We start from the raw sequence: 12495 nt of genomic DNA, 5'->3' as shown, positions 1-12495 counted from the left end.
GTTCTGACATAGATAGTATGTGCTAGTAAGTCTGACAGTGAAAACTGAACTCTAGGAGGATTTCTCATTTTTTTTCTCTCTCTTTTGAGACGGAGTCTTGCTCTTTCACCCAGGCTAGAGTGCAGTGGCACCACCTCAGCTCACTGCAACCTCCACCTCCCGGGTTCAAGTGATTCTCCTGCCTCAGCCTCCTGAGTAGCTGGGACTACAGGTGTGTGCTACCACGCCCAGCTAATTGTTGTATTTTTAGTAGAGACTGGGTTTCACCATGTTGGACAGGCTGGTCTCGAATTCCTGACCTCGTGAGCTGCCCGCCTCGGCCTCCGAAAGTGTTGGGATTATAGGCATAAGCCACCATGCCTGGCCTCTAGGAGGATTTCAGATGGAGTTTCTATAACTGTTCCTATGATCCTAGTACTCTTTCTGACCTGGCCTCTCCATCTCAAGAATATCATGTCACTTTCAAAGATGATAGGAGGAAATCATAACACAAAAAGACAACAAACCATCAACGGGCATAAGGCCCTTTGACCACTGCAGAGCAAGATATGGTGGATACCTCCTTAATCAAGTGATCAAACTTAGTATCACCAGTAAAGGACAAAGGGACATTATGTATACCTCCTGATATGATACATTGAGAAATAAATATCACCTGCATTGTGTATTGCGAGTTTTAAAATCTGAATCTAGTTATGGGAAACACTCCAGATTGTGTGACATACTATAAGAAAATTGGCTCAGACTCTCCAAAGTTAATGCCATAAAAAACAAAAAGGCAGAGAACTGTTCTAGATTAAAGGGAGACTAAAGAGAACCATGGCCGGACACAGTGGCTCACACCTGTAACCCCAGTACTTTGGGAGGCTGAGGTGGGAGTATCACTTGAGCCCACGAAGCAGAGGTTGCTGTGAGCCGAGATTGCGCCACTGTACTCCAGCCTGGCTGACACAGCGAGATCCTGCCTCAAAAATAAATAAATAAATAAAAAGGCTGGGCGCAATGACTCACACCTGTAATTCCAGCACTTTGGGAGGCCAGGGCAGGTGGATCACCTGAGGTCGGTAGTTCGAGACCAGCCTGACCAACATGGAGAAACCCCATTTCTACTAAAAATACAAAATTAGCCGGGCGTGGTGGCACATGCCTGTAATCCCAGCTACTTGGGACGCCGAGGCAGAAGAATCGCTTGAACCCAGGACGCGGAAGTTGCAGTGAGCCAAGATTGCGCCATTGCACTCCAGCCTGGGCAACAAGAGCGAAACTCCGTCTCAAAAAGAAAAAAAATAAGAGGATCTGTGATTAGATCCTCAATTGGGAGAAAAAAACTATTGAAGACAAACTATTGAGACAATTGGAGACTTTGTGTTAGCCAACATTATATCCATGTTTAATGTATGCTTAAGGTGATAATGGTATTCTTGTATAGGAAGATGTCCTTGTTTTCCTAGTAAATGCTCAAGTATTTGGGAATAAAATATCATAATGTCTGCAACTTCTTTATTTTTAATTAATTAATTTTTTGAGATGGAGTTTTGCTCTGTCGCCCAGGCTGCAGTGCAATGATGTGATCTTGGCTCACTTCACCTTCCACTTCCAGGGCTCAAATGATTCTCCTGCCTCAGCCTCCCAAGTAGCTGGGATTACAGGCACCTGCCACCATGCCCAGCTAATTTTTGTATTTTTGGTGGAACCAGGGTTTCGCCATGTTGCCTAGGCTGGTCTTGAACTCCCGGCCTGAAGTGATCTGCCTACCTCAGCTTCCCAAAGTGCTGGGATTACAGGCATCAGCCACTGTGCCTGGCCTATATTTCTACTAATGATGTAATCTAATGAGAAGACCTATTATATATCAGATGCATAAATGCTATCTAATTATTATAGAGACTCTGCAAGGGAAGTTTATTAATTTATAGATGAGCAAACTGAAACCCAAAAGTTGACATGACCTTGGACCATGCAGCTAGTAAGTGACAGAACCAGGGTTTGAACCCATGTTTGCTTGATTCAGAAGTTTTTACAAGCCAAGTCAGTGGATTGTTTCACCTATGTCAGTATAAACTGCTGACTTTATTTCTTGAGAGAAGTCTACTGTTAAAGGGTCTAAGCTGGGAAGTACAACTTTCCCTTCTAAGTATCTCTCTTGAGCCTGTGAGAAGTTTGCCCAGTCTGAGTCTGGTAACTGAGTTACCATGTGCTCTGACTGCTCAGTACTCCAATTCTGCTAGTTGTCTGAATGTGGAAAATGAAGTATATGAGAGTTGCTGTGGTGCAGGAGAGTAGGATGTGGATGAGGCTGAGGGTCAGAGATGTGGAAAAGGTGTCCTTACTGTCTTCTTGATGTGTATACTAGGGTAATGCATGTCCATTGTGGAACATTTAGAAAATAAAAATAATCCCTTATAACCCTAGGACCCAGAGATAATGTTAACATTTTACAGTGTCTCCTCCTAGACCTTTATCTATGCATACATGCAGATATAGGCATACAAAATATTTAACCAGGCTGGGCACAGCAGCTCAAGCCTGTAATCCCAGCACTTTGGGAGGCCGAGGTGGGTGAATCACCTGAGGTCAAGAGTTTGAGACCAGCCTGGCCAACATGGTGAAACCTTGTCTCTACTAAAAATACAAAAGTTAGCCAGGCATGGTGGTGTGCACCTGTAATCCCAGCTACTTGGGAGGCTGAGGCACGAGAATCGCTGGAACCCAGGAGGTGGAGGTTGCAGTGAGCCGAAATTGTGCCACTGCACTCCAGCCTGGGCAACAGAGTGAGACTCTGTCTTAAAAAAAAAAAAAAAAAAAAAGTCCAGGCACGGTGGCTTAAGCCTGTAATTCCCGCACTTTGGGAGGCCGAGGCAGGTGGATCACCTGAGGTCAGGAGTTCAAGGTCAGGAGTTCGAGACCAGCCTGGCTAACACGGTGAAACCCAGTCCCTACTAAAATTAGCCGGGTGTGGTGGTGGGCGCCTATAGTCCCAGCTGCTTGGGAGACTGAGGGAGGAGAATCGCTTGAACCCGGGAGGCAGAGGTTGCAGTGAGCTGAGATCACGCCACTGAACTCCAGCCTGGGTGACAGAGTGATACTCGGTCTCAAAAAAAAAAAAAACTAAACTTTTAATTTAACCAAATATGCTCTTTCTATACACATCTCTTATTTCATTTAATGGTATCTGTGAATACCTTTCCATAGCAAAAAATATAGCTCTTACAACATCAGCTTTATAGACTGTATAAATTATGGGTATGCTATTATTTATTTATTTATTTTTAAGACAAGGTCTCACTCTGTCACCTAGGCTGGGTGACAGAGTGGTATGATCATGGTTCACAATCATGACTCAATGTAGCCTCGGTCTCTCCAGGCACAGGTGATCCTCTCACCTCAGTCTCCTGAGTAGCCGGGACTACAGGCATGTGCTACTACACCTGGCTAATTTTTGTATTTTTTGTAGGGACAGGGTTTCACAATGTTGCCCAGGTTGGTCTCAAACTCCTGGGCTCAAGTGATCTGCCTACCTCATCCTTCCAAAGGGCTGGGATTACACTTGACATGCCATAATTTAATTAATCCTCTCTTATTGGATATTTAGCGTATTTCTAAGACCTCACATGCTTTTGACATCATCCAATTCTGCAGAGAGGGCATTCCAGTATCATGTTAGTGCTTGCTAAAAGACTTAGCAATAATGGTAGTAGAACCAGCAGACTTCTAGGCCAAAATTAACCATTAGTACTGCCCTGCTTTCCTGAAAGCAGAGAGGGAAGAAACACCCGGAAAGTATGAGGAATTATCTTGAGTTGTTACTTTTTTTTTTTCTTGAGATGGAGTCTTGCTGTCACCCAGGTTGGAGTTCAACAGTGCGATCTAGGCTCAATGCAACCTCCACCTCACGGGTTTAAGCAATTCTCCTAACTCAGGCTCCCAAGTAGCTGGGATTACAGGCACCCGCCATCATGCCCAGCTAATTTTTGTATTTTTAGTAGAGATTGGGTTTTACCATGTTGGCCAGGCTGGTCTCGGACTCCTGACCTCAAGTGATCTGCCCGCCTTGGCCTCCCAAAGTGTTGGGATTATAGGTGTGAGCCCTGCGCCCGGCCGGTTACTGTCTTGATCAAAGTGGAGTTGGTAGTCCACAAGTATCTTCAAAGTTATTGCTGAGTGCTCAGCCCTATGCAGGTTCTAACTAAAAAAGGAGAATTTGGCCAGGCGCAGTGGCTCATGCCTGTAATCCCTTGTCCTTAGGATAATGTTTACTGAGATATCATTAATTCCCACAAAGTAAAATAATGGATGGAAGAGTATATAAATTAAATGGTTAGCCAGCTATGCCATCAAAAGCAAAAGAGAAGAAGCTTCACAAGGAATGAGGAAGTCAGAGAAAGCTTCAAGGAAGAGGTGGCACTTGAAAATGGGTAGAAAATGAATAGCATTGGAGGTAATGGAGACAGCTTGAGCAAAAGAATAGAGGCCAAGGTGAGCATGGTGTGTCTATGTTCTGATGAAGAAACTTTTAAGAAAGATTAAACTGGTGGGGTTTCCCAGAGTAGACTGGAACGGAAAAAGGCCTATTCAGAAAAATAGACTAAGAGGGTGTTACAGTAACTTAGACAGAAGATGATGTGGTCTTTGTGTCAGTGAAATTGAGCAGGAAGAGCAGGATGGGGAGAAAATGGGGGGCAAAAGAATAAAAAGCAAAAACATTTCAAAGGTAAAAAATCTCTAGGATTTGGTGACTGCTTGTGAGAGATGAAGGAAATGGGTTAAGTCAGTGTTGACTTCAACTTTTTAAGACTGAATGATTTAAGAATGCTAGTATTGTTAACAGAGATAAGAAAGTTGCAAGATAAAGCTAATTTTTCTTTTTTTTGAGACGGAGTCTCATTCTACTGCCCAGGCTGGAGTGCAGTGGTGCGATCTTGGCTCACTGCAACCTCAACCTCCTGGGGTCAAGCAATTCTTGTGCTTCAGCCTCCCAAGTACCTGGGACTACAGGCATGTGCCAGCACACTCGGCTAATTTTTGTATTTTTCATAGAGACGGGGTTTTACCATGTTGCCAGGCTGATCTCAAACTGCTGAGCTCAGGCAACCTGCCTGCCTTGGCCTCCCAGAGGGCTGGAATTATAGGCATGAGCCACTGCACCTGGCCAAGATAAAGCTAATTTTGAAGGAGGAGACTTAGTTGCAGACATAATGGATCTGAGATGATGGGAAACAGAAGGTTAATCGTTTAGTAAGCAATCTGTGATTATAAAACTGAAGCTTAGGTGAGATGAAAACAGCTAGAGACTCATACACAGTTGACACTGTCGGCCTGATGTGATGGCTGAAGTTCTGATGATTAAGGCTCTGAGAGGGTATGTAGCAGTGCTTCCCAAACCTACCTATGACTCACCTGGGGATCTTGTTAACATGCAGATTCATGTCTCTTACACTCTCCCATACGATGCTGGTGTGATTTGTCCACGGACCACACTGAATAGCAGGGATGTGGAAAGATGAGCAAGGAGCTAACATCTATGGTTTGGAGTTACCATTGGGGAGTAAAACAGAAGAGCCTACAAAGGCAAAAAAGTGTTTCCCAGAGTCATGTTTCTTGTATTCTATTTTTATTACAGGTCCTTTGGAGAATACCTATCGTGATTTCTGGCTCATGGTATGGGAGCAAAAAGTCTTGGTGATTGTCATGACCACCCGGTGAGTTAATCCCTTTTTTCCACTGGTCTCCACCTCTACTCTGTCCCCTAAGCATAGGTGATTGAAGAGGGAAGTTTAGCTTTTAGAAATAATGTGGGCCAGCCTGGTGCAGTGGCTCACGCTTGTAATCCCAGCACTTAGGGAGGCCGAGGCAGGCGGATCATGAGGTCAGGAGTTCCAGACCAGCCTGGCCAGCCTGGTGAAACCCCATCTCTATTAAAAGTACAAAAAATTAGCCAGGCATGGTGGTGTTTGCCTGTAATCCCAGCTACTCGGAAGGCTGAGGCAGGAGAATCACTTGAACCCAAGAGGCAGAGGTTGCAGTGAGCTGACATCACGCCATTGTACTCCAGCCTGGGCTACAGAGCGAGACTATGTCTCAATTTTTAAAAAAATTTTTTTTGAGGATTAGGAAAGCCATGGCAAAGATTTTGAGATATCTCTTAGCTAATCCACAACCCGGATATCGTGGAGATGAATAGATCTAACTTGTTAAAGCTTTAATCCCTGGCTCTGGCAACCCTGTGCCAGTTATACCCTATTTTGAGGTCCTGGCCTTATCCACTAAAGGAAGTTCTGGGAAACATGGGACAATTCTTTAATGTGTTCCCTATTTCCAGAGGGGTGCTCTCTTCCTGACTACCGAATTACCAGATCCCCTTTGCTCTCCATTTGTTGCTACTTTTTTTTTTTTTCTTTTGAGATGGAGTCTCACTCTGCCGCCAGGCTGGAGTGCAGTGGCGTGATCTTGGCTCACTGTAACCTCCGTCTCCCAGGTTCAAGCAATTCTCCTGCCTCAGCCTCCTGAGTAGCTAGGATCTGCCACCACGCCCAGCTAATTTTTTTTTTTTTTTGGAGATGGTGTCTCGCTCTGTCACCCAGGCGGTAGTACAATGGCTCTATCTCAGCTCACTGCAACCCCCGCCTCCCGGGTTCAAGTGATTCTCCTGAGTAGCTGAGATTATAGGCATGTGCCACCATGCCCGGCTAATTTTTGTATTTTTAGTAGAGATGGGGTTTTACCATGTTGGTCAGGCTGGTCTTGAGCTCCTGACCTCATGATCTGTCACCTCAGCCTCCCAAAGTGCTGGGATTGTAAGTGTGAGCCACTGCGCCCGGCCAGGAAGGTTTTAATGAAAGGAATATTTTTGAAAGTTTGGTCTACAAATCTGGCAAATTTCAGGAATAACCTATTTCAGATGAGGAAGGAAAAAAATGAATGTTCAATTTCCTTCCTTAGCACTGTTATAACCACCTCTTATTTGGAGAGGAGGTAGTGGGAGAAGTTCTACCTTGGAATACCTTGGGGGCACTGGAGGGTGGCAAGGTAGATTTAGGCTTTTTTTTTTTGGAGACAGAGTCTCACTCTGTTGCGCAGGCTGGAGTTCAGTGGTGCGACCTCAGCTCACTGCAACCTCTGCCTCCCAGGTTCGAGCGATTCTTCTGCCTCAGCAGAAGAATTCCCAAGTAGCTGGGATTACAGGTGCCCACCTCCATGCCTGGCTAATTTTTGTATTTTTAGTAGAGATGGGGTTTCACCATGTTGGCCAGGCTGGTCTTGAACTCCTGACCTCAGGCGATCCGCCACCTCAGTCTCCTAAAGTGCTGGGATTACAGGCACGAGTCACTGCGCCCAGCCTAAGCTTTTTTTTTTTTTTTTTTTGAGACAGAGTCTCGCTTTGTCATCTAGGCTGGAGTGCAGTGGTACCATCTCAGCTCACTGCAGTCTCAACCTCCTGGATTCAAGCAATCCTCCTGCCTCAGCCTCCTAAGTAGCTGGGACTACAGGTACCCACCACCATGCCTGGCTAGTTTTTGTATTTTTAGTAGAGACAGGGTTTCCATGTTACCTGGGCTGGGACTTTAGGCCTTTACACAAACCTCCTGCTAACATTCCAGGAGATGTGTGTTTATCAGTTCTCTATTATCCAACATCTCTTATTGGGGAAGACAATAAGCAGTGGCTGAGGTATAGGCCAGAGAGTTCTCTCTGACCCATCATATTTTCTCTACTGTTTTTTTTTTCTTTTTCTTTTTCTTTTTTTTTTTGAGATGGAGTCTCACCATGTTGCCCAGGCTGGTCTCAAACTCCTGGTCTTAGGTGATTCTCCTTCCTAAGCCTCTCAAGTAGCTGGGGTTACAGGCATGCACTACTACCCCCAGCTACTATACTGTTTTTTTCTCTGTTCACCCGGTATTTATCCCACATATATGAGAAGTACTATTGCATATTAGGAAAAAGACTAAATGCTGTAGTAAGTGCTCAGTAACTGTATGCTATATGAGTACATGCAGAAACTTTGGCTGTGAGTACATTTGTTTAGAATGAAGAGGTTTCCTTTCCTTTCTGCTGAGAATAAATGGTGTAAGTTAGAAGCAATGCAAGAGATGATATTGCTGCCTGGGGGTATATCAGGTCTTTGTGGAAGCCCGGTTACTGCTGTGGAGAGGAAGGATGGAAGGCTTACCTTGCTCTGTGTGTCTTCAGCTTTGAAGAAGGCGGCAGGAGAAAGTGTGGCCAGTACTGGCCTTTAGAAAAAGACTCTCGGATCCGATTTGGCTTCCTCACAGTGACCAATCTAGGCGTGGAGAACATGAATCATTATAAGAAAACAACACTAGAAATTCACAACACAGAGGTAAATCCAGGTTTCTTTTTTCTCACCTTATTGAAACAGGGGGAGAATACTTACTGTAATGAAAATCTCCAGAGGGAATAGATAGGACACCAGGGAGGTTATGAGTTGCTTCTGTTTTTCTAGGGACAGGATGAGGATATTTAACTCACAGCCAATATAGCCATATTACTGCAGCACAATAGGAACATTAAATAGGAGTAAAGCTTATAGAAATCTGGGGCTGGGTAAGGCCGGGCGCGGTGGCTCAAGCCTGTAATCCCAGCACTTTGGGAGGCTGAGGCGGGCGGATCACAAAGTCAGGAGTTCAAGACCAGCCTGGCCAACGTAGTGAAACCCTGTCTCTACTAAAAAATAGAAAAAATTAGCTGGGAGGCAGAATCGCTTGAACTCACAATGCGGAGGTTGAAGTGAGCAGAGACCTCACCACTGCACTCCAGCCTGGGCGACAGTGAGAGACTGTCTCAAAAAAAAGTAAAATAAAGAAAGAAATCTGGGGCTGGATGCAATGGCTTATGTCTATAATCCCAGCACTCTGGGAGGCAGAGGTGGAAGGATCACTTGAGCCCAGGAGTTCAAGACAATCTAGGCAACACAGTGAGATCTCGTCTCTACAAAACATAGAAAAAATTAGCTGATCATGGTGGCACACGCCTGTGAGGTCAAGGCAGCAGTAAGTTTGATCATGCCACCGTACTCCAGCCTGGGCGACAGAGTGAGATCCTGTCTCAAAAAAAAATTCTGGATCTTACAGTATAGGAATTCTGCCTTTTCCAAACAATTAACCAACGCTTCCTTTGGGTTTATAGTAAAGAAGCAGTTACGGGAAAAGTTGACAGTGGTGGATAGGAGCCTTGGTGGTAGGGATAACCAGGGTGTTGAGAATCTGGAAAAGCCAGTGGTAGCTAGGGGCAGGCAGAAATAACCTCATTAACGTTTACTTCTTTTCTCATCTAAGGAACGGCAGAAACGCCAGGTGACCCACTTCCAGTTCTTGAGCTGGCCAGACTATGGTGTCCCTTCCTCAGCAGCTTCCCTCATTGACTTCTTGAGAGTGGTCAGAAACCAGCAGAGCCTGGCTGTGAGCAACATGGGAGCACGCTCCAAAGGGCAGTGCTCTGAGCCACCCATTGTGGTCCATTGCAGTGCAGGCATTGGCAGGACAGGTAATGCACCTAATGCAGCTCTTGGTGTCTGCAGAGGCAGTAGGGGTGGAGGAGGAAAAACAAAGCTCTTAGCCCACATCTGTGATTGGAGAAGGAACTCACTTGCTCCCTTGGTGGTGAATTGCTGTGAAAAATCCCTCTTCTAATGTCCTTTTGGTGGACCAAGTGATGGCCAGAATATATATTTCACAAGCCAAGTCCTCTAGGGGTTGATGTTTTATATACCCCATCATAACGCTGATCCTGTCACTTGTTAGCACTGTCGCTGCAGGTATCCCAGGGAGCTCAGCTGGTCTGCTGCTTCCTTCCCATATAGCCCTCCCTGGAGGGACTCCCCACCCTGTGCTGTGTTCTCCATTCTGGAGCCAGTTAGCAGCTTTTGTCTTAAGGGCATGTACATGGTAGAAAATGTTGGCCTTTCTAGTTCAAAGGTCCTTTGGGAGAAAGTTGGGAATAGGTTTGTGTTAGGCCTCTGAAAAACTTGTGGACTCTGGAAATTAGGTGTGGGAGTGCTGTCAGTCTGTCTGTCTGGGATTGAAGCAGGAAGTTCCCTTATGTCACCTTCCCGTTTCCACTTCCTGTTACCCCAGTGTATGTCCTGAGAGGTAAGAGGCCTTCTCATTTCTCTGGCCTCCAACACTCCCTGTGACCTCCTCCTCGAGTCCTTTCAGGCCTAAGGCCACCTGGCCTTCTGCCAAGAGGTGCTTTGCCTTTGAATTCATTCATTCAGTTCTCCCTGGGTTATTTGGTAGAGGGAGGAGGAGAGGAGAGGTAAACCAGATGTGATCACTTCCTTCCTTCTTCAGGTACCTTCTGCTCACTGGACATCTGCCTGGCACAGCTGGAGGAGCTTGGCACCCTTAATGTGTTCCAGACGGTGTCACGCATGAGGACCCAGAGGGCCTTCAGCATCCAGACCCCTGAGCAGTACTATTTTTGCTACAAGGCCATCCTGGAGTTCGCAGAGAAGGAGGGCATGGTATCCTCTGGCCAAAACCTGCTGGCTGTGGAGGGTCAGTAACTCTCCCACGAACCTCCTACCTGCTGGCCAGCCTTCCTTAAACTACCCTGGACACCGCTGAGCCTATAGGTTGCCATCAGTTACGCTGAAGCCATGGATCAACTTCTTTCTTCTGTCTCCCGGCACACGTGTGCACACAAGGCAGCCTTTCCCTTTGGCTAGATAAATGTGGTGAAATTGCCACTAGAAAGGGCCAGCAGCAATGTGTTCTTAATTCCTAGCACCTGCTATCAAACTGTGCCTTATTAAAACCAAATTGTGGCTACTGATTTTTGCCAGGGTCCCCGAGGTAAGTGGGGAAGGAACCTCCCTCCTCCTTTCTCCCACCATTCTCTTTCTGGAGGTCTCCTGTCTCCCACTCCTTCCCTTTGCTAGGATTTTATGGGGAGGTTTGATGAGCATTTGCCTTTCTCCCCAGAGAGCTTGACCAAGTTACATATTCTAGAGATCGTCCTGAGTGCCAAGCACGTTTATAAGTAGGGCGTGTATTTGAGTCCTGTCATTCTGTGTGTGTGCGTGTGTGTACTTATGTGTATGGGTCCATATGTACGTGTGTATATAATATATATTGTATGTGATAATATGATCGTATTCTATAAATACATATACACACAGATATTCCTTTGTAGAAGTTCCTGGGGCTCTGTGTTGCAGTTCAGGACTCCTTGCTTCTTGGACCCTGCTATTTATCCTGGACTAGCTTGGGTTGGTGATCATGTCTCCTGTTGTCAGGCTACAGAGTGGTGGAAGAGGACACACACACTTCTCCATGTTCCTGCCACAGGGCCCCTTCCTTAAGTAATGACTTATCTCCCTCCTATTGGAGCCACGAATGTATTAGTTTGTGGTGACACTGGGTTAGCTCAGCATGGATTTCCCTTATCTGATGATTTTTCTGCGTTTACTTGGCCAATTTGGGGAACAGACCTCCACTGTGATTCCATACTCTCTCTTTGCTTTCACTATCCCATGGATGGGAGGCGGAGGGTAGAGATGAACTCACTGAGCAGCCAGAGCCACATGCAATCGGTACGAAGTCTTAGAAGGAAGGAGGCGTAGCCCAGGTATGAGAGAGAAAAAACTACTAAGAAAATGCCTCCCTGGGAGGATGGGCTGGGGCCCTTTTTCTTTTGCTGGATGGTTCCTTTATGAAGCTTGGCCGTCTACTGAGATGCCCATCTCTTCCTGCCTGCTAGCCTGCTAGACCCTCAAACTGGGTGGGTTCTGTGTCAATAAAAAGCTTTACCCTCTGGCTGAGTGAGGTGGTCCCCTGCAATCACTGTTTGTCCCCTACCCACCCAGCCTGTCCCTGCCTGCTCCCAGCCCACTCATCCTTATGTGCTAGGGATAAATCAAGAGTCCTTAGCACTCCACATTCCCAAGAAAATCCCAGGAACTCCTAAACCTTCCCCTGTCACAGAAGATGAGGTTGGCAGCTGATGAGACCTCAATAATTTTATATTGTAATAAGCTCTTTGAATGTGTATATTCTTATTTTTTACAATCATTTCATTTTTGTATTTAATATCAATGGACTGAGGCAGATTCAGAAAATAATTGTAATGTTCATATTCAATATCTTACAGTGATACAGTTTTGTATTTACATATAAATATACCGACATGATCAAAACCCTTTTATCTTCATCAATTTAGCAGCCTGGGACATGAGGGAGGGGGTCCAGGAGCTGGTCTGGGAGGGATGAGGGAGGCAGGGAGGGACCCAAGGCTTCAGTATCTGAGACTTAGAGTTCTGACACTATGAGTTCACCTTGTCTGTAAGCCATGGCCCTATATCTGGACAGAGGGACCAGCACCAGTTCAGTGCTTGAGATGTGCTAAGTGCTATGCTAGGTGCTTTTTTCCTCATTGCTTCATTCAAACCTCACAACAATTCAGTGAGATATTATTATCTTCTCTCCCTTCTCCTGTGCACCCCTTTCTCATTTCTATATAGATGAGGAAAGTGAGGTC

The 12495-nt window shown here is 45.7% G+C and overlaps 1 protein-coding gene across 1 annotated transcript in view; it reads left to right on the top strand.

The window, feature by feature from the left end:
* PTPN9 (protein tyrosine phosphatase non-receptor type 9) overlaps positions 1–12154 on the top strand; it is a 107113-nt gene extending 94959 nt beyond the window's left edge. The window contains exons 10-13 of the mRNA XM_050799847.1: positions 5621–5699; positions 8188–8338; positions 9294–9501; positions 10308–12154. Coding sequence (XP_050655804.1) covers positions 5621–5699; positions 8188–8338; positions 9294–9501; positions 10308–10522 — 653 coding nt within the window. The 3' untranslated portion in view covers positions 10523–12154. The remainder of the gene's footprint in view (positions 1–5620; positions 5700–8187; positions 8339–9293; positions 9502–10307) is intronic.
* Positions 12155–12495: the final 341 nt, after the last annotated feature.

Source organism: Macaca thibetana, chromosome 7, assembly GCF_024542745.1.
Source record: "Macaca thibetana thibetana isolate TM-01 chromosome 7, ASM2454274v1, whole genome shotgun sequence".
Taxonomy (NCBI): Eukaryota; Metazoa; Chordata; class Mammalia; order Primates; family Cercopithecidae; genus Macaca; species Macaca thibetana.
This window is presented reverse-complemented; position numbering and strand designations above follow the sequence as displayed.